This window comes from Scyliorhinus canicula, chromosome 10 (assembly GCF_902713615.1).
Source record: "Scyliorhinus canicula chromosome 10, sScyCan1.1, whole genome shotgun sequence".
Taxonomy (NCBI): domain Eukaryota; kingdom Metazoa; phylum Chordata; class Chondrichthyes; order Carcharhiniformes; family Scyliorhinidae; genus Scyliorhinus; species Scyliorhinus canicula.
Genome location: NC_052155.1, coordinates 150,564,192 through 150,587,413, shown reverse-complemented (window position 1 = coordinate 150,587,413; position 23,222 = coordinate 150,564,192). Strand labels below are relative to the sequence as shown.

Below are 23,222 nucleotides of genomic sequence, written 5' to 3'. Positions count from 1 at the left end.
TGTAGTCCATCTGGCCCTGGTGATCCATCCATTTTCAGTTTCTTCAGATCCTTCTTCTCAGTGATAGCCATTTCACTCACCTCGGAGTATTTCGCCCCTACTACCCCTGGAAGCACCAATTTTCCCACTATGCTGCATTATTCCAGTTCAGGGCATATGTATTCACAAGTAACACTGGTGCCCTTTCCAGGACACTGCTGACCGTTCCATACCATCCCCCCGTTGTCCTCGTACGAAATAGTATGGCCCTTGTGCCATAGCACGCTTGGCAAATCTGTCCCATCCAATTTTTTCTTACCCTCAGTCGGTCCTTCGCCCTCAGGTGCGTCTCTTGGAGGAAGGCTATGTCAGCACTCAGGCTTTTCGGGTGGGCAAACACTCTGGATCATTTCGCCGGGCCGTTAAGTCCCCCAAGGTTCCAGGTGACTGTGCTGTTGGGGTCTTTCTGTGTCTCCCCGCCACCACCCCCTCCCTCCCCCTCCAGCAGGTGTAGACATACTCACCATGTGGATGTGCCCCTGTACTCTGGGGTTTCCTTTTGTTTAGGGGCCATCAAAGATGGCACCGCTGACTTTTTTGTTCCAGCTGCTTCCATGTGCAACCTGTTGTAATTGGCATTCTACCCTCCCCTCCCACCACCTAGTTCTCGATCGATCCACTAGAGCCCCTCCACCTCCTCCCTTCCCTGTGCCCACCCCCAAGGCATGCCGTTGTTAGTAAATGAAGGAACTGTCATTGGTCCATGTGCATCCATTACTGTAGCTGTTTTCCCAGCCCTTGGAGAAATCTGCCTTTCCGGGCGCGGAGAAATAGCGGTCCCTGTTTTTTGTAATAAAATATATTTTATTACAAACATCTATCAAAACAGATTACAGCGACCAAACACCCCGGGAAACATGCTCCCCAACAATCAACTATACAGTCTGCATAGATTTTTCCCCTTTTTCACCCCCCCCCCTCGTGAAGAACAGCCCCTCAACCACAGTCACAAACATGCCCCACCTTTCCTCAAACTCTATCCTGAAGAGCTCCTTAACTCATACTTAATCTTCTCTAAATCGCAGGAAGTCGTGCAGGTCACCCAACCAAGCTGCTACCCTCGGTGGCGATGCCGACCGCCACTCCAGCAAAATTTGGCGCCGTGCAATCAGAGAAGCGAAGGCCAAGACATTGGCCTTCCTCCTCTCCATGAGCTCCAACTTCTCGGAGACCCCAAATATCGCCACCAAAGGATCCGGGTCCACCTTCTCCTCCACTATCCTGGCTAAGACCGCGAACACTCCCGCATAGAACCTTGCTTATATTTTGCAACCCCAAAACAGGTGCGCATAATTCGCTGGCCCCCACCCACACCTCTCACACTCATCTGCTACCCCCCTGAAAGAACCCACTCATTCTCGCCCGAGTCATATGCACCCTTTGCACCACCTTCAACTGCATCAGGCTCATCCTTGCACATAGGGGCTGGTTTAGCACAGGGCTAAAGAGCTGGCTTTTAAAGCAGACCAAGGCAGTCCAGCAGCACGGTTCAATTCTCGTACCAGCCTCCCCGAACAGACGCCGGAATGTGGTGTCTAGGGGTTTTTCACAGTAACTTCATTTGAAGCCTACTTGTGACAATAAGCGAGTTTCATTTCATTTCATTTTCATAAGGCGGTCCCTTTTACCCTACGCAGTGCCTCACTCCATGCTCCCCAATTGATCTCCCGTCCCAACTCCGCTTCCCATTTCTCCTTGATCTTCATCACCCATCTCGCCTTCCTGCTCCCATAGCCACTTGTATATATCCCCAATTCTTCCCTCCCCTTCCACATCCGGGAGCAGCAGTCGCTCCAGCAGGGTGTAGCCCGGCAACCTAGGGAACCCCCTCCAGACGTTTCCCGCAAAGTCCCTAACCTGCAGATACCTGAACTCACTCCTCCTCGGCAGCTCTACCCTCTCTCTTAACTCCACCAGACTGGCCAACCCTTCATCCAAATACAGATCCCTCATCTTGAGCAGCCCCACTTCCCTCCACCGCCTGTATACACTATCCATTCCCCCAACTAAAACTCATGATTCTCCAACAATGGCATAAGCACCGACTTCCCGTCCACCCTAAAATGCCTCCTCAACTGATAGTGTTCCCTATTTTTATAGGATACCCAAAGTCTTGCTGGGTACCTTGATGCGGAGTAGAGCTGTGTTGGCTACACTGAACTCGGCCCGGTGCTTGGCCAGGTCAGCTCCGATGTCTTGATGAATGCAGATAGTGTGCCCTTCGTACTTGCAGGATCGCGTGTTCCTTGCCCAGTTCAAGATCCAGTCCTGGTCCTGGAATCGGTGGAGCTGGGGGTTAAATTTCCCTTGAAGTTCCCATGCCTCAGGCCTCTGCCAGAGCAACCTGTGGGCCCTGGCCACTTCCAGGGGCTTGGGGACTTTTTCTTCCCCCGACCAGTTATCCTAACATCTGTAGTCCATTCGTTTTCTACCCTTTGTGCTGTCTGGCAGCCCAACAATCCAAAGTTTCATACAACATAGAACTGTACAGCACAGTACAGGCTCTTTGGCCCACGATGTTGTGCCGAACTAGTCTGAAACTAAGATCAAATCAACCTACTCCCCATCTGGTGATGAGACCGGTTTTCCTGGTCTTTCATCTTCCCTTTGGGTGCTCCCTGAGCTGCAACCAACCTCACCACCTCTGTTTCAAGTGAATGAACCAATCACTGTGGTCTGTGGTCACCTTCTCTGACTCCCACACCTTCCCCTCCTGCATCTCCAGTCGCCATTCCATCCTCTCCCGCATCTCCTTGAAGGATTCCAAGGCGTCTGCTACCAGCAACTTCACCGTTAGAACATAGAACATAGAACAATACAGCACAGAACAGGCCCTTCGGCCCTCAATGTTGTGCCGAGCCATGATCACCCTACTCAAACCCACATATCCACCCTATACCCGTAACCCAACAACCCCCCCCCCCCCCCCCCCTTAACCTTACATTTATTAGGACACTACGGGCAATTTAGCATGGCCAATCCACCTAACCCGCACATCTTTGGACTGTGGGAGGAAACCGGAGCACCCGGAGGAAACCCACGCACACAGGGGGAGGACGTGCAGACTCCACACAGACAGTGACCCAGCCGGGAATCGAACCTGGGACCCTGGAGCTGTGAAGCATTTATGCTAACCACCATGCTACCCTGCTGCCCCTGCTGCCCCCGTTCCTATGAGGTCCTCCTTAATGGAGTCCCTACGTTTAGGAGTTCTCACAGCAGGAGTTCCATCCACTGCCCTATCGGGGAGAGGGCCAGCAGTTGCATCGGTGACTCCTCCTGATCCGCCAGGTCCTGCTCTGCCTCGCTCTTCAGTGACCTTGGCCTTCGTCTCCTGGCTCTTCCTGTTTCTGTTGTCCTTTCAACCCCTTTGCTGGTTTGCAGGCATTTCTTTGGGTGCTTTCTGTTTCAGGGTGGTGGTGGGAGGGTGGTGGTTTTGTTTGCTTCATGACTTTTCAAGCGATTGCTCAGCAGATTCCCACCACCGGAAGGGAACGCTTTCTGATTCTTATTACAGAGATACCGTTGGAGCTCAACATCCCACAATTCAACTTTATTATGCACGCCTTAACAAAGAAGCAGAAAGCCATACTTTTCTTTGTTCATATCTTCAAGTTTTCTGATGACATGAAGTACCATCATAAATAAGGTAGATGGAAGCAGAAAGTTGCAACAGTACAGTGATATATTAAATGAGTGGGGAGCTCAAGGTCAACATGGGGAAAGTGCAAGGTCTAGGAATTATATATTTTCAGAATGGGGTAAGCTAGAAACCGCAGAAGAGCACCTAAGTACAGAAAAAAACTAAAACGGGAGGATGTATAGAAAAAAGAAATTTGATGAAGAGCAAAGTGCAGGAAGCTGTGAGACATAGATAGAACAAGGATAGAGGTTCTGCTGAAAGAATGAGAAGCTCAGAGCTAATTTAAAAAGCAGAACCAAATAGCTAATCATCTCCAGATTACTACCTGAGCCACAAGCTAATTGGTGCAGGGTCAATAAGATTAAAGATGTAAATGCATGACTCAAAAGGTTGGTGTCGGAGAAATGGGTTTGAATTCATGTGGCAGTGGCACCAGTACTGGGGAAGGAGGGACTGATGGGACAGTCTTCACCTAAATCATGCTGGGACCAAAGTCCTGTCAAATCTCGTAACTAGGCTACAGATAGGGTTTTCAATTAAATAATGGGGGAAGGGTTCAGTTGCATGGAAAAATTAGAAAATCGAAATTAAAGGAGAAGGTAGGCACGCAGGTGAATGATGAGAACTTTAAACTAGTTAAAGGGGCCAAGGGCTCAGGAGAGTTTGTAAACTTTCAAGAACAAGTAATAGAAAATCCTGAAGGTGGATAAATAACCCAGACCAGATGGACAACACCCCAGGGTTCTGAAGGAGATTATGGAGGCATTGGTGGTGATCTTTCAGGAATCACTGTATTCAGGGAGGGGCCCAGAGGACTTGAAAATGGCGAATGCAACACCCCTGTTTAAGAAGGGAAGGAGGCAGAAGTCGTAAATTATAGGCCAGTTAGCCTGACTTTGAATGTTGGTAAGATTTTAGGGTCCATTATTAAAAATGAGATTGCGGAGTACTTGGAAGTGCATGGTAAAATAGGGGAGGTTATGCCCAACAAATCTGTCAGAATTCTTTGAGGTAACAAGGAAGTTAGAGAAAGGAAAGCCAGTGGAAGTGATCGATTTTGGTTTCCAGAAGGCCTTTGGCAAGGTGTCGTACAGGAGATTGCTAAATATGTTAAGAACCCATGACGTTAGGAGCATGGAGAGAGGATTGGCTGACCGGCAGAAAGCAGAGAGTGGGGATAAAATATAGTCTTTTTCAGGATGGCAGCCAATGACTAATGGTGTTCCACAGGGATCAGTGTTGGGACCACAAGTATTCACAACGTATATTAGCGGTCTGGAAGAAGGAACTGAGGGCACCGCTGCCATGTTAATAGTAAAGCCATAAGATATAGGAGCAGAATTATGCCATCAAATCTGCTCTGCCATTCGATCATGGCTGATAGGTTTCTTGTCCCCATTCTCCTGCCTTCTTCCGGATAGGTTTCTTGTCCCCATTCTCCTGCCTTCTTCCGTAACATCTGATCCCCTTATTAATCAAGAATCTATCCATCTCTGTCTTAAAGACACTCAAGTGACTCGGCCTCCACAGCGTTCTGTAGCTCGGTCTCTTCAGAGTGACAGGTAGTGTGGAGGAAGCAGGGAGGCTGCAGAGGACTTGGACAGGCGAGGAGAGTGGGCAACGAAGTGGCAGATGAAATACAATGTGGAAAAGTGTGAGGTTATGCACATCAGTAGGAAATATAGACGCATAGACTATATTCTAAATGGGGAAAGGCTTCGTAGATCTGAAGCACAGAGGGACTTAATAACGAGTTCTGGTTCAGGATTCTTTCACGGTTAACATGCAGGTTCATTGGCAGTTAGCATTCATTTTGAGAGGGCTAGAATACAAGAGCAAGGATGTACTGGTGAGGCTGTACAAGGATCTAGTCGGACTCCATCTGGAATATTGTGAGCAATTCTGAGCCCTGTATCTAAGGAAGGATCTGTGCCTTGGAGGGGGTCCAGAGGAGGTTTGAAATAATGGTCCTGGGAATGAAGGGTTTGTCATACAAGGAGCGGTTGAGGACTGTGGGTCTGTACCCGATCGAGTTCAGGAGGATGAGGGGGGGGATCTCAAATGAAACTTACAGAATGTTTCCACGAGTAGGAGAGACGAGAACCCGAGATCACAGCCTCAGACTGAAGGGACTAGCCTTTAAAACTGATGTGAGGAGGAATTTCTTCAGCCAGAGGGTGGTGAATCTGTGGAACTCTTTGGCGCAGAAGGCTGTGGAGGCCAAATCACTGAGTGTTCTTAAAACAGAGATAGATAGGTTTTGTAATAAGGGGATCAGGGGAGAAGGCAGGAGAATGGGCATGAGGAACATATCAGCCATGATCGAATGGTGGAGCAGACTCGATGGGTTGAATGGCATAATCCTGCTTCTATATCTTATGATGTGGAGATGCCGGCGTTGGACTGGGATGAGCACAGTAAGAAGTCTTACAACACCAGCTAAAGTCCAACAGGTTTGTTTCAAACACTAGCTTTCGGAGCACTGCTCCTTTCTCAGGTGAATGAAGAGGTATATTCCAGAAACATATATATAGACAAATTCAAAGAATCCAGACAATGCTTAGAATGCAAGCATTGGCACGTAATTAAGTCTTTACAGATCCAGAGATAGGGGTAACCCCAGGTTAAAGAGGTGTGAATTGTCTCAAGGCAGGACAGTTGGTAGGATTTCGCAAACCCAGGCCAGATGGTGGGGGTTGAATGTAATGCAACAGGAATCCCAGGTCCCGGTTGAGGCCGCACTCATGTATGCAGAACTTGGCTATAAGTTTCTGCTTGCCGATTCTGCGTTGTTGCGCGTCCTGAAGGCCGCCTTGGAGAACGCTTACCTGGAGATCAGATGCTGAATGCCCTTGACTGCTGAAGTATTCCCCGACTGGAAGGGAACATTCCTGCCTGGTGATTGTCGCGCGATGCCCGTTCATTCGTTGTCGCAGCGTCTGCATGGTCTCGCCAATGTACCACGCTTCGGCACATCCTTTCCTGCAGCATAGGAGGTAGACAACGTTGGCTGAGTTGCACGAGTATGTACCGCGTACCTGGTGGGTGGTGTTCTCACGTGTATTGGTGGTATCCATGTCGATGATCTGGCACGTCTTGCAGAGATTGCCATGGCAGAGTTGTGTGGTGTCGTGGTCGCTGTTCTGAAGGTTGGGTAGTTTGCTGCCAACAATGATTTGTTTGAGGTTGCGAGGTTGTTTGTAGGCAAGTAGTGGGGGTGTGGGGATGGCCTTGGCAAGATGTTCATCTTCATCGATGATGTGTTGAAGGCTGCGAAGAAGATGTCGTAGTTTCTCCGCTCTGGGAAAGTACTGGACGACGAAGGGTACTTTGTCGGTTGTGTCCAGTGTTTGTCTTCGGAGGAGGTTGGTGTGGTTTTTTGCTGTGGCACGTTGGAACTGTCGATCGATGAGTCGAACGCCATATCCCGTTCGTACAAGGGCATCTTTCAGCATCTGTAGATGTCTGTTACGCTACTCCTCGTCTGAGCAGATCCTGTGTATACAGAGGGCTTGTCCATAGGGGATGGCTTCTTTAATGTGTTTAGGGTGGAAGCTGGAGAAGTGGAGCATCATGAGGTTATCTGTGGGCTTGCGGTAAAGCGAAGTGCTGAGGTGACCGTCCTTGATGGAGATGAGTGTATCCAAGAATGCAACTTATTTTGGAGTAGTCCATGGTGAGTCTGATGGTGGGATGGAACTTATTGATGTCATTGTGTAGTCATTTCAGTGATACTTTGCCGTGGGTCTAAAGGAAAAAAATGTCATCGATGTATCTGATGTATAATGTCGGTTGAAGGTCCTGTGCGGTGAGGAGGTCTTGTTCAAACTTGTGCATGAAGATGTTGTCGTAATGAAGTGCGAATTTGGTCCCCATGGCTGTTCCGTGCATCTGGATGAAGGACTTGTTGTCGAAGGTGAAGACGTTGTGATCCAGAATGAAACGGATGAGTTGCAGAATTGCATCTGGAGATTGGTAGTTGTCGGTGTTGAGTACTGAGGCTGTTGCAGCAATGCCGTCGTCATGGGGGATGCTGGTGTAGAGTGCTAAGACGTCCATTGTGCCGAGGAATGTTCCTGGCTCAATTGGTCCATGGGTGCTGAGTTTCTGTAGGAAGTCCGTCGTGTCGTGACAGAAGCTGGGCGTACTTTGTACGATGGGTTTCAAGATGCCCTCGATGTAGCCAGAGAGGTTCTCACACAGGATCCCATTGCCTGAAACGATAGGACGGCCTGGTGTGTTGGCCTTGTTTATTTTCGGGAGGCAGTAGAGATCTCCAATGTGGGAGAGTACGTGTGATGAGAGCACGTAGGGTGCTCTGAAGGTCTGGATCCAAGGTCTTGATCAGTCTGTTGAGTTGGTGGATGTGCTCCTTGGTCGGATCTGCGGGAAACTGAATTTAATGTATTTAGGGTGGAAGCTGGAGAAGTGGAGCATCGTGAGGTTATCCGTGGGCTTGCGGTAAAGCAAAGTGCTGAGGTGACCGTCCTTGATGCAGACGAGTGTGTCCAAGAATGCAACTGATTTTGGAGAGTAGTCCATGGCGAGTCTATATATACACGTTTCTGGAACATACCTCTTCATTCACCTGAGGAAGGAGCGGTGCTCCGAAAGCTAGTGTTTGAAACAAACATGTTGGACTTTAACCTGGTGTTGTCAGACTTCTTACTGTCCTATATCTTATGGTTCAGTTCTACAGAATTTTGCATCAGACTCCCAACTTGAATACAGTATTTTGGGCACCACGCCACAAGAAAGGTTTCCTTAATTTGGAAGGAGTGCAATTTTGTTTTACCAAAACTATATCAGGGTTATAAGAGTTAAAACAGGAGGACAGCTTGCATAAACTTAGCTTGTATTCCCTGGAGTACACAGGATTAAGAGGTAATCTGATTGAGGTGCTTATTTTGAGAGCATTCGAAACAACTCTCCGAACATACATACTTCTGGTGTGGGGTGGGGGAATAAGCAGCAGCAACAGCAACCTCTATGTCGTGGATTCAACATGGTATACCCTTTCAAGGTTCTGCACTGGAGCATTATCAAACAAAAATTTGACAAGAAGTTAAAACATTTGATGAAAAGTTAGATCAAACAAGCAGACATCATGGGACTTTATTAAGAGGCGTGAAGCAGAGGGGCATGCAGGTTCATGGAGGGAATTCCTTGGAACTACACGTGATGCCATGACTGCAGGGATTGATGGGGTGCTTGTAGTTGTTTAAGACACATCTTTGTTGTATCAATTCTTTCAGTGTAATTTATCTTTTTATTTGAAATATCATTTACCATAAATGAGCGCAAAGCAAGGAGACCAGCTGCTCATCGTCGCGATTCGCATCATCTCTTATGTGATTTTGTTTTGTTATTTTTATTTACAGCACAGGAGGCCACTCAGCCCATCGTGTCCCCATGGCTGCCAAAAGAGCTACCCAGCTAGTCCTAATCTCCAGCCCCATCTACGTAGCCCTCTAAATTAATCCTTTTGAAACGTGTATCCAGCTTTCTTTCCACGATTTGTGGAAGCCATCCTCAGACCCTCTGATAGCGAACTTGATCTTCTCCACGTGGAGAAATTCCGATATATCTGTCAGCCAGTTTGCAGCTGTGGGTGGTGCTGCTGACTGCCAGCCAAGCAGGATTCTCTGACCGGTGATGGAGGGAAGCAATGGCAAGGGCGTCAGCCCTCTTCCCAATGAATATTTCTGGCTGGTCCGATACCTGGAAGACTGCCACTCTTGGGCACAGCTCCACCCTCACCCCCACAATCTTGGACATGGCCTTGAAGAAGGCTATCCAAAACCCTTCAAGTCTGGGGGAACCCAGAACATGTGGGCGTGGTTGGCTAGGCCTCCCTGGCACTGTTGGGCGTGGTTGGCTAGGCCTCCCTGTCACCGTTAACGTATGTCCTCCACCTCCAGGAATAACCTGCCCATTCACGTTCTTATCAGGTGTGCTCTGTGCACTACTTTCAGCTGCATGGGGAGGTGGAGTTGGTCCTGCTCAGTGCTTTGCTCCAAACCCACTGCGCGTGGAGGTTCCCTTTAAGCTCGCTGCTCTAAGGGCGATCGCCAGGGCGAATAAGAGTGGCGACAGCGGGCCTTGTGCTTCTGTGCAGTTGGATGTGTTCAGAGCTGGTGGCATCAGTCCATAAGCTTGCCATGGGGGTGTTGCATAGGAGTTTCACCCATGAGGTGAGCCCTGTCCTGAGCTCAATGAGGTCCTTCCACTTGATTCCGTCAAAGGCCTTTTCTGCCGGGGGCTCAGAGGCGTGCAACCCCCGTTAGAAGGCCTCAATAGTTTTGTTGAGCTTTTGTGGTGCTGGCTTCCCAGGTGGGGTCATTATCACGCTCAGCAGTCGTCTGATGTTTGCAGTTAGCTGTCTACCTGAAATGGATCAGTGTGTTCCACATTCCATTGGGTCTTGGTCCTTTTTGGGTATCAGCGATATGGTGGCTTGCATTAACATTGGAGGCAGGGCACCCCTCGCAAGCGAGTCTGAGAACATCTCCCCCAGTGCCGTCGCAAATTCTTTGTAGAAGTCCGCCAGGAACCTGCATGAAGTTAGTGCTGTCCATGACCTCGCCCATTCCTGGTGGCGTTTCCAGACCACTCAGTCTATCATCCCCAATGACTGCCATATTCAGTCCATAGTGGAATTATTTAATCCCCGACTCCCCGTCAGGGGCTCGGAGGTGTACATCCCCCATTAGAAGGCCTCAAAAGTTTTGTTGACCTTTTTTGGTTTGGCTGCCAGTCCGCCTCTGCTATTCTTTAACTGTGCTATTTCTCTCGTGGCTGCCTGCTTTCTCAGCTGGTGAGCTAGTGGTGGCTGGCCTTGTCTCCGTGTTCATAGAAGGTCCCCCATGACTGGCGGAGTTGGTGCACTGCTTTCCTGGTGGATAGACGGTTAAAGTTCATTTGTAGCTTTTTCCTCTCCGCTAAAGTTCTACAGTTGGGGCCCCAAGAGTATCATCTGTCGACTTCTAGAATGGAGGTCTTCCGTGTCCCTGCATGCCTTATGGACGATAGTTTCTCCTCTAATCACAGTCTTCGGTGCCTTCCAGAACGTTGAAGACAGGACTTCCCCATTCAGATTGTTAGTAACATACGCGCCTATGACCAGTGATGTTTTCAGGCAGAAGACCTTGTCAGCCAAGAGGGCCGCATCCAACCTCACACCCATGTAACGTGGAACTTGGCTGGAGATTACTAACATGGAGTATCCCCTCTGACTATTTCTGGAAGCACCAATTTCCCCACTACAAAGAAATCGATGTGGGTGTCGACTCTGTACTGGCAAGAAAAACAAGAATTCCTTCTCACCTGGGTGCATGAACCGCTGAGTCCACTGCTCCCATCTGCTCCATAAACATTTCCAATTCTCTGGTCAAGCCTGCCGTTTTCCCCATTTTGGGGTTGGATCTGTCCGTCAGTGGATCCTGTACACGGCCTTCCTGCCACTAGCTCCCCCCCCCCCCCTCTCCTGCCACTAGCTCTCCCCTCCCTCTCCTCCAACTAGCTTCCCCAGAGTGTGGTGGCTCCCCCTCCCAGGGTCAATCTGACCCCCTCCTATGTCGCTCTGCTGGTAAGAAGTCTTACAACACCAGGTTAAAGTCCAACATGTTTGTTTAAAACACTAGCTTTCGGAGCACTAGTTTTTGAAACAAACATGTTGGACTTTAACCTGGTGTTGTAAGACTTCTTACTGTGCTCACCCCAGTCCAACGCTAGCATCTCCACATCACGGCTCTGCTGGTGTCACTACTATCTCTTCCTCATCCTCTCCCACACTCACTTGCTCCTTTCTATAAGCTGGTTCCCCTGTTCATAGCAGGGCGATGCAGTCCCGTGCAAAATTGTCCATTGATTTCCTCTGCCTTCTATGTGCCTTCCTCACTGCTGCCTCTCTTGCTGTCTGTCCAAACCTTTCTTAAGGACGAACACGACTGCCTCTGCAGGGGCAATGTTATGGGCCAGGGTTTAGAGAACCCCAAAGTGTATCATGGAGTTCTCCTGACCCACAGCTTTTACTAGATCGTGGTATGGGGAGCACACAGCCCACTCTACAGGTGTGGTACAGCAGAAATGGAAAAGTATTTTTTTAAAGCAAAACAATGTTTATTCTATGAACTCAAGTTAACCTTTTTAAAACGTACAGTGAACATCTTAGCAACCATCATTTCAAATACAACCCCCATAGAATACAACACTAAATAATCCTTAATAACTTCCCAAACAACATCCAGAAGACCCAAGACACACCTTTTAACAGAAGCACATTAGGTTTACATTGACGACTGAGCACATTTATAATTCTGATATCACTAAATGATCAAGAGATAGTATTTTCATGGCAGAGAGATCAATAGTACACCTGCTCTGCCTGGCTTCAGCTCCAACACCGAGAACAAAACTAAAACACACCCTGCAGCAAAACGAAAGTAAAAAGCTGGCAGACAGCCCAGCTCCACCCACACTCACTGCAGTAATATGAGCAGCCAAACATTTCTTAAAGCGACATTCTCATGACAGCAGTAAAATAATATTCCTTGCCCTGGTATGTTTCCCAGAGCCTAGCTGGGAACAGCATCCAGAATCCAATTTTATTTTTATCTAGGGCCGACTTTGTCTGATTAAACTCTGCTGTCTTGGTAGTCTCTGATTTTATGACCCTCCCAGTTGCATGCCTTCGTCTGTCTGACCCAGCGAAGGATTCTTTCCCGATCCTGGAACTTCAGCAGCTTCGCTATTACTGCTCACGGCTGCACCCCCACCTTGGCTTTTGGTTGGAGCGACCTCCGGGCCCTGTCGATCTCCGGTGGCTTGGGGAAGCAGTCCCTCCCCAATCGGTTGAGCAGCATTTGTGCCACGTAGTCAGTCAGGTCCCTGTCCTTAATCCCCTCTAGCAGGCCCACTACTCTGATGATCTGCCGCCTTGACCAATTTTCTTGATCCTCGCTCGACCTTCCCTTTCAGGCTCCCCTGGGTCGCCACCAACCTCTTGATTTCTTCATCCAGGGCGATGATTCGATCTCTCTGGTCCGCTGATGCTTTTACCAGCTCCCCTGGACTTCCAGCCGCTTTCCCATACTGCTGAGAGTCATTTGCATGGCGGATAGCGCCTCCGTCATTTTGACTATTGTCTTTGTTTCAGCCTTGATGTCGTCCCTCATCAATTAAATTTGTCAGACATGACCTGCCCTTGACAAAGCCATGTTGACTGTCTAGTATTAACTTATTTTTCTCTCCGTGTATATTTAGCTCTTCCCGTATTATGGCCTCCATCAGTTTACCCACTCTTGATGTCAAGCTGACAGGTCTGTAGTTTCCCACATTATACTTTGTCCCTCTCTTAAACAATGGCATCACATTTGCAATCCTCCAGTCCCCCAAGAGTAATTCTGTGTTCAGACAATCTTGGAAAATTTCTGTCAACAGCTCCACAAAATGCTTCCTTGCCTCTCTCAGTAATCTGGGATGCATCCGCACCTGGTGACTTCTCTACCTGGAGTGCTGCCAGCCTTTTTAGCACTTCTTCTTTATCTATCACTATACTGCCCAGTTGCTCAACGCCCATATTTTCAATTGGGCCATTGTCACCATCTTCTAATTTGGTAAAGACCAAAGCAAAGTACTCACTGCCATACCCTCCACTTCAGTGAGCAGCTTATCCTTCTTGTTCCTTATTATTTTTTTTTAATTAATTGACGGGATGTGAGTGGCTGGTTAGGCCAGCATTTATTGCCCATCCCTAGATGCTCTTCGGAAGATGGTGGTGTGTTGCCTTCTTGAACCGCTGCAATCCTCGAGGTATAGGTACACCCACTATACTGTTAGGGAGGGAGTTCCAGGATGATGCCCCAATGACAGTGAAGGAACGGCGATATATTTTCAAGTCAGGGTGGTAAGTGACATGGAGGGGAACCAGTCCAAGCTGGCCCTTCGACTTACCAATCAATAATATGTATAGCTTGCGCTGACTTTGGGGCGGCACCGTGGACAGTGGTTAGCACCGTTGTCTGACAACTCCAGGGACCCGGGCTTGATTGCAACCTCGGGTGACTGTGTGGAGTTTGCACTTCTCCCATCGAGAAGTTTATCAGGGGATTATCCGTTGGGTGAGGTTGCTCTATGAGGCCCCGATGGCGAGTGTTGCCATGAATAGGAGGAGGTCGGAGTACTTTCGGCTGTACCGGGGGACGAGACAGGGGTGTCCCCTGTCCCCCTTGCTCTTCGCGTTGGCGATTGAGTCCCTGGCCATGGCGTTGAGGGAGTCAGGGAACTGGAGGGGCCTGGGGTGGGGAGGAGCATCGAGTGTCGATTTATGCGGACGACCTGTTGCTGTATGTGGCGGACCCGGTTGGGGGGGGGGGGGGGGGGGGGGGGTGCCGGAGGTGATGAGGATTCTTAGTGAATTCGGGGGCTTCTCTGGGTATAAGCTGAACCTGGGCAAGAGCGAGTTGTTCGTGGTGCACCCGGGGGATCAGGAGGAGGGGATTGGTAGGCTCCCACTGAAGCAGGCAGGGAAGAGCTTCAGGTACAAGAGTCCAGGTGGCTGGGAGTTGGGGGGCCCTGCACAAGCTCAACCTCACAAGGTTGATGGAGCAGATGGGGGAGGAGTTCAAGAGGTGGGATATGTTACCGCTGTCACTGGCGGGGAGGGTGCAGCCCGTTAAGATGACGGTGCTCCCGAGGTTTTTGTTCCTGTTCCAGTGCCTCCCCATCCTTATCCCGAAGGCCTTTTTTAGGAGGGACAACAGGAGTATTACGGGATTTGTGTGGGCGCATGGGACTCCGAGGGTGAGAAGAGTGTTCCTGGAACGAGGCAGGGATAGGGAGGGGCTGGCGTTGCCCAACCTCTGTGGGTACTATTGGGCTGCCAACGCAGCGATGGTGCGTAAGTGGGTAATGTACGGGGAAGGGGCAGCATGGAAGAGGATGGAGGTGGCGTCCTGTGTGGGCACGAGCCTGGAGACGCTGGTAACGGTGCCGTTGCCGCTCCCTCCAACGAGGTATACCACGAGCCCGGTGGTGGCGGCTACCCTCAAGATTTTGGGGCAATGGAGACGGCATAGGGGAGAAGTGGGGTGCTCGATGGAGGCCCCGATACGGGGGAACCATCGGTTTGTCCCAGGGAGCATTGATGGCGGATTTCTGGGCTAGCACAGGGTAGGGGTTAGGAGGTTGAGGGACCTGTTTGTGGAGGGGAGGTTCGCGAGCTTGGGGGAGTTAGAGGGGAAGTCTGGGCTCCCCCCGGGGAACATGTTTAGGTACATGCAGGTGAGGGCATTTGCCAGGCGGTAGGTGGAGGGGTTCCCCTTGCTGCCCCCACGTGGAGTGCGGGACAGGGTGCTCTCGGGGGTGTGGGTTGGAGGAAGGAGGATTTCGGACACATACCGGGTAATGCAGGAGGTAGACGAGGCCTCGGTGGAGGAACTGACGGGTAAATGGGAAGAGGAGCTGGGTGAGGAGATTGAGGAGGGGACTTGGGCGGATGCCCTGGAGAGAGTGAATTCCTCCTCTCCCTATGCGAGGTTTAGCCTCATACAGTTCAAGGTGCTGCATAGGGCCCACATGACTGGGACGAGGATGAGTAGGTTTTTCGAGGGCGAAGACAGGTGTGCTAGGTGCTCGGGAACCACGCCCATATGTTTTGGGCGTGCCCAGTGCTGTGGGAGTTTTGGAAGGGGGTAGCAAGGACGGTGTCGAGGGTGGTGGGATCCAGGGTCAAGCCAGGCTGGGGACCCGCAATATTTGGGGTTGCAGTGGAGCCGGGAGTGCAGGAGGCGAAAGAGGCCGGTGTTCGGGCCTTTGCGTCCCTAGTAGCCCGGCGGAGGATCTTGCTCCAATGGAAGGATGCGAGGCCCCCAAGCGTGGAGGCCTGGATCAATGATATGGCGGGGTTCATTAAATTGGAGAAGGTGAAATTTGCCCTGAGGGGATCAGTACAAGGGTTCTTTAGGCAGTGGCAGCCTTTCCTGGACTTCCTGGTGGAACGGTAGGGAAATAAAAGTTGATATAAAAGGGGCTGTTTAGCACACTGGGCTAAATCGCTGGCTTTGAAAGCAGACCAAGGCAGGCCAGCAGCACGGTTCAATTCCCGTAACAGCCTCCCCGAACAGGCGCCGGAATGTGGCGACTAGGGGCTTTTCACAGTAACTTCATTGAAGCCTACTCGTGACAATAAGCGATTTTCATTCATTTCATTTTTCATTCATATGTTAACGGACTAGGTGAGATGCATCTGATAACATTGAGGGAGATAGTAAAAATGTTAATGCATGGCCATCACTTTCCAATCCTCCTTAGATACAACAGTGTGCCAAAGCATTGCAGGATTGCAAGTGTTACACCCTTATTCCAAAAAGGGTGCAAAGGGATAACCCATCATTATAAGCCAGTTAGTTTAGCCTTGATGGGGCAAAAACTTTCAGCAACAATAACCCAAACAAAATGAGAGTCACTGGCACAAATGTGGACTAATTAAGGAAAGCCAGCATTGATTTGTTTTTGGGCAAATGGGTTCAGTTTTTGGATGAGGTAACTGAAAGAATCAATTGGGCGAATGGGGATCACGTGATGTACAGCACTTTCTAAAAGGTATCTAATAAAGTTCCACATAACAGGCTTATCAGCTGTGAGGGACTAATACCTTATCCTGTATATTTCTCTTATATAATGTGATGAAATATGCTACTTGCTGGCTCTAAAAAATTAAAATTGGACAAAGACCTAAAATGGCTCAATCTTTGTCGGTCTCTGACCCTCAATGCTTGGTAGTATCGGAAGAACTTGCATCTCATTATCACGGAAAAGCCACCAATGACACATTCAAAGAGAGCTATACAAAGGCCATCTGCATTTCATCACCCAAGCTGGACAGCGGGAGTCAACTCATTTGCTAAGACAAAGGGTCCCACAACCTTCCTGTAGTAATCCACGGGAGGCAGGAGTTCCGTCACCACACCAATATTTATTTACAATAACGATATTACAGGAGCAGCTACAAAAAGTGCTGCTAGCAGTCCAGTAAACTTAAGACTGCTCACAAAGCCTACACAGGTGATTATATGGGCCCCCTCAATGAGCTATCATTGAGGGAGCTCATACTCCAATTGGCCAACCAATAAAGCCAATTGGAGTTCATTACACTTCCTTTCAATTCTTAATGGGTCAGGCATTCAACAATCTCAGGAACCCAGACGAGAGATCCACATTGCTTATCAAAGACTTTGTGAAGAGGTGGGAATCATTTGTGACATGGACATCTGGATTCTGGTGCCTTTCTGTACGACAAAGTTAGTTTGCCATTTTACAATCAAATAGCAGCATCACAGACAAGGAGCTGTGGCACAGGTTGAACACTTGGCTCATCTATACTGCTTCTGCTGGAAAACCTGTATCATCACCTACAAAATGAATCATCCCTGCATGCCTATTTAATCATGCAAAGTCAATACCAGTGGAAAAGTAAATTAACCAGCATCAGTTTTCATCTCAGAGACTTCTGTAAAGGAATACCTTATTGGACTTTGTTTCTGGACTCTGGAACCCAAGTGAAACAACATTTCTTTTCTCAGTGGTCTCTGCATTTCAAATCTTTTTCTCTATCCCTCCTTTACTATATGCCGAAGAAGGCAATGTTGCGACCCTCCTCCCACGTTTTGAATATTTGCAATTGAGCCATTGAGCTCATCATACCTTGCTGTCGGCTTAGTAATAGGAAATGGATCACACCAAAGCCGAGGGATTGGGAAATACGCCAGCACTTATACGGAGGACCAACAAATCAATTAACCTTTCTGCTTGCAGATGGGTCACGAGAGGAGAAATTAGAGTTCAAATTAACCCCCTCTTGACCGTTACACAGCAAAGTTAGAGCCTGTGGAACAAAAGGGACAAAAGTAGCATAGATATAGCATAAGAACGAGCCATGAAGAATGCTCGTTTTTTGGACTGGAGCAAGGTTTATCGTGGAATTCCCCAGGGGTGGGTGTTGGGGCCACTGCTTTTCTTTGTATTCAGAATTCCCAGATAACACAAAACCACAAAGTATTATGAACTGCAAGAAAGATAGTGGTAAACCTAAGACGACAAGATAGTGTGGTCAAGGGTAACCAGGTGGCAGATTTACTGTAGAAAATTGGGAAGTGGTTCAATTGAAAAATGAGAGCTAATATAAAAATCAGTGAAATTCTAAGGGGAACAGGTGGTTGGTTACAAGTGCACAAATCTTTGACGGTGGCAGAGAAAGTGGTTAATAAAGCATGCACAGGTTTTATAAATAGGGACAGAGTCCAAAATCTAACAGTTATGACCACCTGTATAAAACACTGATTCAGCCTCAACTGGACAAGTGTGCGCGATTCTGGGCAGCACACTTTAGGAAGGATGTGAAAGCATTGCAGAGTGCAGGAAAGTTTCATGAGAATGGTCACAGCAGGGATAACTTCACATACGTGGATAAATTGGAGAAGTCGGACTGTTCTCTTTAAAGAATGATGTGGAGATGCCACGTTGGACTGGGGTGAGCACAGTAAGAAGTCGTACAACATCCTGAAGGAGCAGTGCTCCGAAAGCTGGTGTTTGAAACAAACCTGTTGGACTTTAAACTGGTGTTGTAAGACTTCTTACTGTGCTCTTTAAAGTAGAGTCGGTTGAGTGGAGATTTGCTATGGTGTTCAAAATTACGATGGGTCTCAGATGAGAAACTGTTCCCTATGGCAGAAGGGCGAGAACCCGAGGACACCAATTTAGGAGATAATTGGCGAAATAACCAAAGTGAAAGAAATATTTTTTTATTTTATTTTTTTTTATACACAGAGTGGACAAGGCCTTCAATGCACAGACTGAGCTGCTGTGCGGCAGATTCCATCTGTTCATAAGATAATTTAGTAACTACCTAATGCTCTTTTTTTTTAAATTGCAGAACAAAGGAAAAAAGGCAGGAACTAACAAGGATGAATGACCTCATTTTGTGTTGTAACCGTTCTATGATTCTATAACTCCCCAACTTTACTACCTCAGTACCTTCCAGCACAATGGCCTCGGCCACCAAGAAAGTAGAGAGAAGTAACATTATGCGGAAATGATCACCTCTTCTACAGCACATCACACAATTTAGCAGAAACCTGGAATTTCCAACAAAACACCATTCTCAGTGCACAATCGTCAATCACAAAGACAGCAATAACTCGTCGGCTGCCTTTTCAGAGTAATTCAGGATGGTTGAAGAATTGCATGACCAGCACTGGTCAACTCTCAAAAACAAATCAATTTAAGAAAAAAGACACTTGGTGCCAATGGTAAATAAAATCCTTCATCAACATTCTCAATGGCTGACTTATTGGCATGACCAACTCTCTTGGGATGTTTCAGAAAAAAAAAACACAACTGGAAAGTCCAGCGACAAATTTACTCACCTGTTCCAAAATGGGGCTTAAAACGATCTTTAATGCGATCCACAAGTGCTCCTATAACATCCAATGCAAGCAATGTAACCTGGAATTACAAAAGAAAATGTTGAAGGCTCCAAGACTTTTTTCTTTGTAACAAAGCAATGAAATTTATTACATTGCACTTTACATTTTACTTATCAAGTGAACTGATGCAAATATGGACAGTACGGTAGCACAGTGGTTAGCACTGTTGCTTCACAGCACCAGGTTCCCAGGTTTGGGTCAGTGTCTGTGCGGAGTCTGCATGTTCTCCCCATGTCTGCGTGTGTTTCCTCCAGGTGCTCTGGTTTCCTCCCACAAGTCCTGAAAGACGTGCTGTTAGGTAATTTGGACATTCTGAATTTTCCCTCTGTGAATCCGAAGAGGCGCCGGAGTGTGGCGAGTAGGGGATTTTCACAGTAACTTCACTGCAGTGTTAATGTAAGTCTACTTGTGACAATAATAAAGATTATTACGTAAGCTTTTATCAGCAAGGTGGCTTCAAGCCAGTCAACATAAAAATAATATTAAATTAATTTTCAACTCTAAATTCCTCAAGAAAAGTTTGTGTTTTCCATTTAATTTGCTCCGTTATTCCACCAGTAGTGAAAGAAGACCGCATTGTACTTGAACGATTATTTCACAAAGATCCAAGTCAACATTAGTTTCAGACGTTCTTTCTCTCCCTCATTTCAGTTTCATGCTGCACATCATTAACCAATTGTGTTTAACTTCTAGAATCCAAATTCAAATTAAGCCTTATTAAATTAAATTATAGGGTCAAATTATGTGTCAATTGGCTGGACTTAGTTCACACGCACGCTATTTAGTACCAAGTGAACTCAAACCGGCAGCATGCAAGTGTCCCTAATTTGACACCAGTACATTGACCCAGTAAAATGTGGTCTTTTTGAGGTTGGGGATGAAGCGAACCATTGAGGCACAGTAAAGGGAAATTTACATCTGACTCTTACATTTGAAATAGGCACCAGTGTCTAAAATACAAAGAACTCAATTTCCAGCAATAGCATGTCACCTGAGACACAAAATAATCTATTTGACTAGAGCTCGAGATAAACCTGCCTATAATTTATGCAACAATTCCACAATATCATACAGCCTTACACTATGCAATCAACTGAAATAAACTGATCCACCCCAAAGCACATATTGTTGGCTATGCATGTTGCTTAATAAAAGGCAGCATTTCAAATCAACCTTCTGATCTGCAAGATAACATTGTTTGATCTCCCTTGAAGACTGTGAGTTGCTAAGATATTGTGACTACTCTGTGCTGACCTCTCAGAGCCAGAACAAAATACGGTGCATTGTAACCAAGGGACCAAGGGCAATGTGTCCAAGTTTGCAGATGACACTAAGATGAGTGGTAAAGCGAAAAGTGCAGAGGATACTGGAAGTCTGCAGAGGGATTTGGATAGGTTAAGTGAATGGGCTAGGGTCTGGCAGATGGAATACAATGTTGACAAATGTGAGGTTATCCATTTTGGTAGGAATAACAGCAAACGGGATTATTATTTAAACGATAAAATATTAACGCATGCCGCTGTGCAGAGAGACCTGGGTGTGCTAGTGCATGAGTCACAGAAAGTTGGTTTACAGGTGATTAAGAAGGCAAATGGAATTTTGTCCTTCATTGCTAGAGGGATGGAGTTTAAGACTAGGGAGGTTATGTTGCAATTGTATAAGGTGTTAGTGAGGTCACACCTGGAGTATTGTGTTCAGTTTTGGTCTCCTTACTTGAGAAAGGACATACTGGCACTGGAGGGTGTGCAGAGGAGATTCACTAGGTTAATCCCAGAGTTGAAGGGGTTGGATTATGAGGAGAGATTGAGTAGACTGGGACTGTACTCGTTGGAATTTAGAAGGATGAGGGGGGATCTTATAGAAACATTTAAAATTATGAAGGGAATAGATAGGATAGATGCGGGCAGGTTGTTTCCACTGGCGGGTGAAAGCAGAACTAGGGGACATCGCCTCAAAATAAGGGGAAGTAGATTTAGGACTGAGTTTAGGAGGAACTTCTTCACCCAAAGGGTTGTGAATCTATGGAATTCCTTGCCCAGTGAAGCAGTTGAGGCTCCTTCATTACATGTTTTTAAGGTAATGATAGATAGTTTTTTGAAGAATAAAGGGATTAAGGGTTATGGTGTTCGGGCCGGAAAGTGGAGCTGAGTCCACAAAAGATCAGCCATGATCTCATTGAATGGCGGAGCAGGCTCGAGGGGCCAGATGGCCTACTCCTGCTCCTAGTTCTTATGTTCTTATGTAACAAGCAAAATTTGGGACTTGGACACAAGCTGGAATTGAGCACCTCCGATACTTGTGGAAGCTCGTGTAAATTTGCGACAGTATTGAAACTTTTGTCCAGTTGTACTTAAATTAGTGTAAAAATAAAGAAAATGTATCACAAATTAAAAATAAACTGGCATGAACTGCAGTATGTGGACAACATGTTTTTTTTGCATTTATAACAAAAAGAGAAAAGATGAAACGTTAACAGGAAGACAACAGTATTAACAGTAAAGTCATATTAACAGTAGAATCCAAAAGGTCAGTTACAGCTCTACCATAAACTATTTACAGGCTACCCCATTGTATTAAAACATACTAGAGGTGTGATCACCATAGCAGCACAAATAGGTTTACCCTTTCCTTCAACCGCTGTTTGATTCCTCGGTATTCTGGGTGATGCCCCCTTCTCCATTCATCGCCCCCCCCCCCCCCCCTCAAATATTTTTCCCCTCCTCCTCCTTTCCCTCCATCCAGTTCGCTTCCCCCCCCCCCCCCCCCCCCCCCCCCCAAATCGCATCCTCTTAATTGCTGGTCACAAACAGGATTGCCTCCATGTATTGTGGAAGTATTCTTCCATTCCCCTGATGCCAAATTTTATTTTCTCCAATTTCAAGAATTCTGCTCAGCCGGACAGCCAATCCATGGCCCAGAGTGGCATTGCTGATCTCCAGCTGAGTACAAGTCTCCGGTGGGCAATCAGGGAGGAAAAGGCTAGGGCGTCTGCCCCTCTTCCCATAAAGAGTTCTGGCTGTTGCGACACCCCGAAAACCACCACTAGCAGACATTGCCCCACCCTTACAACCCTGGATATGGATTCGAAAAAGGCTATCCAGTACCCCACAAGTTTGGGGCAGGATCAGAACATGTGGGTGTGGTTGGCCTGGCCTCCACAACATCGTTCACATTGGTCCTCTATCTCCGGGAAGTACCTGCTCCTGGGTGAATGGTGGAAGATATAGGGGTGATGTTAGAGGTAGGTTCTTTACCCAGAGAGTAGTGGGGGCATGGAATGCACAGCCTGTGGAAGTAGTAGTTGAGTCGGAAACATTCGGGACCTTCAAGCGGCTATTGGATAGGTACATGGATTACAGTAGAATGATGGGGTGTAGATTAATTTGTTCTTAATCCAGGACAAAAGTTCGGCACAACATAGTGGGCTGAAGGGCCTGTTCTGTGCTGTATTTTCTATGTTCGAAATGCACCCTGTGTATTACCGTTAGATGCATTAGGCGCAGCCCTGTGCATGAGGAGCTGCAGTTCGCCCTATGCTGTGCTTCAATCCAGAGTCCTTCCCCTATCTTCATGTCCAGCTCCTCCTCCAATTTTTCCAGTGTCTCGTCTCATCCCTTACTCCTCTCAACATTGTCTCGGCCACAGTCCCCCAATTCGTACGTTGACAACAGTCTGTCTATTAGGGCATGCCCGGGTAGCTGGGTTAATGTTGCCATCTCCTTGCGGAGGAAATTCCTCAATTGTAGATATCAAAGTTTGTTCCCTTTCAAGAGTTGGAGCTTTTTGTTAGCTCCCCAAGGCCACAACTCTACCATCTACATACAGGTCCCGTACTGTTAGTGCCTCCTTATCCTGGGTCTCCACATTTTGAAAGAGGCGTCTATTTTTGCTGGGATGAATTTATGCCGTTGGAGACCGCATTGGACAATACACCAAGATTGAAATGGTGCCTGAGCTGCTTACAGGTCCTTAGCGTGGCTCCTACCACTGGGTTTCTTGAGTATTTGGTTGAGGGAAATGGTAGTGGGGCCGTGCTCAGAGGGATATCCCGAGAC

At 47.6% G+C, this 23,222-nt stretch overlaps 1 protein-coding gene across 30 annotated transcripts in view; it reads right to left on the bottom strand.

The window, feature by feature from the left end:
- Positions 1 to 23,222, bottom strand: part of clasp2 (cytoplasmic linker associated protein 2) — a 582,371-nt gene that overhangs the window by 522,487 nt on the left and 36,662 nt on the right. For all 30 annotated transcript variants that reach the window (XM_038809903.1, XM_038809905.1, XM_038809907.1 and 27 more), the window contains exon 2: positions 19,108 to 19,186. In XM_038809903.1, the coding sequence (XP_038665831.1) occupies positions 19,108 to 19,186 (79 nt within the window). The remainder of the gene's footprint in view (positions 1 to 19,107; positions 19,187 to 23,222) is intronic.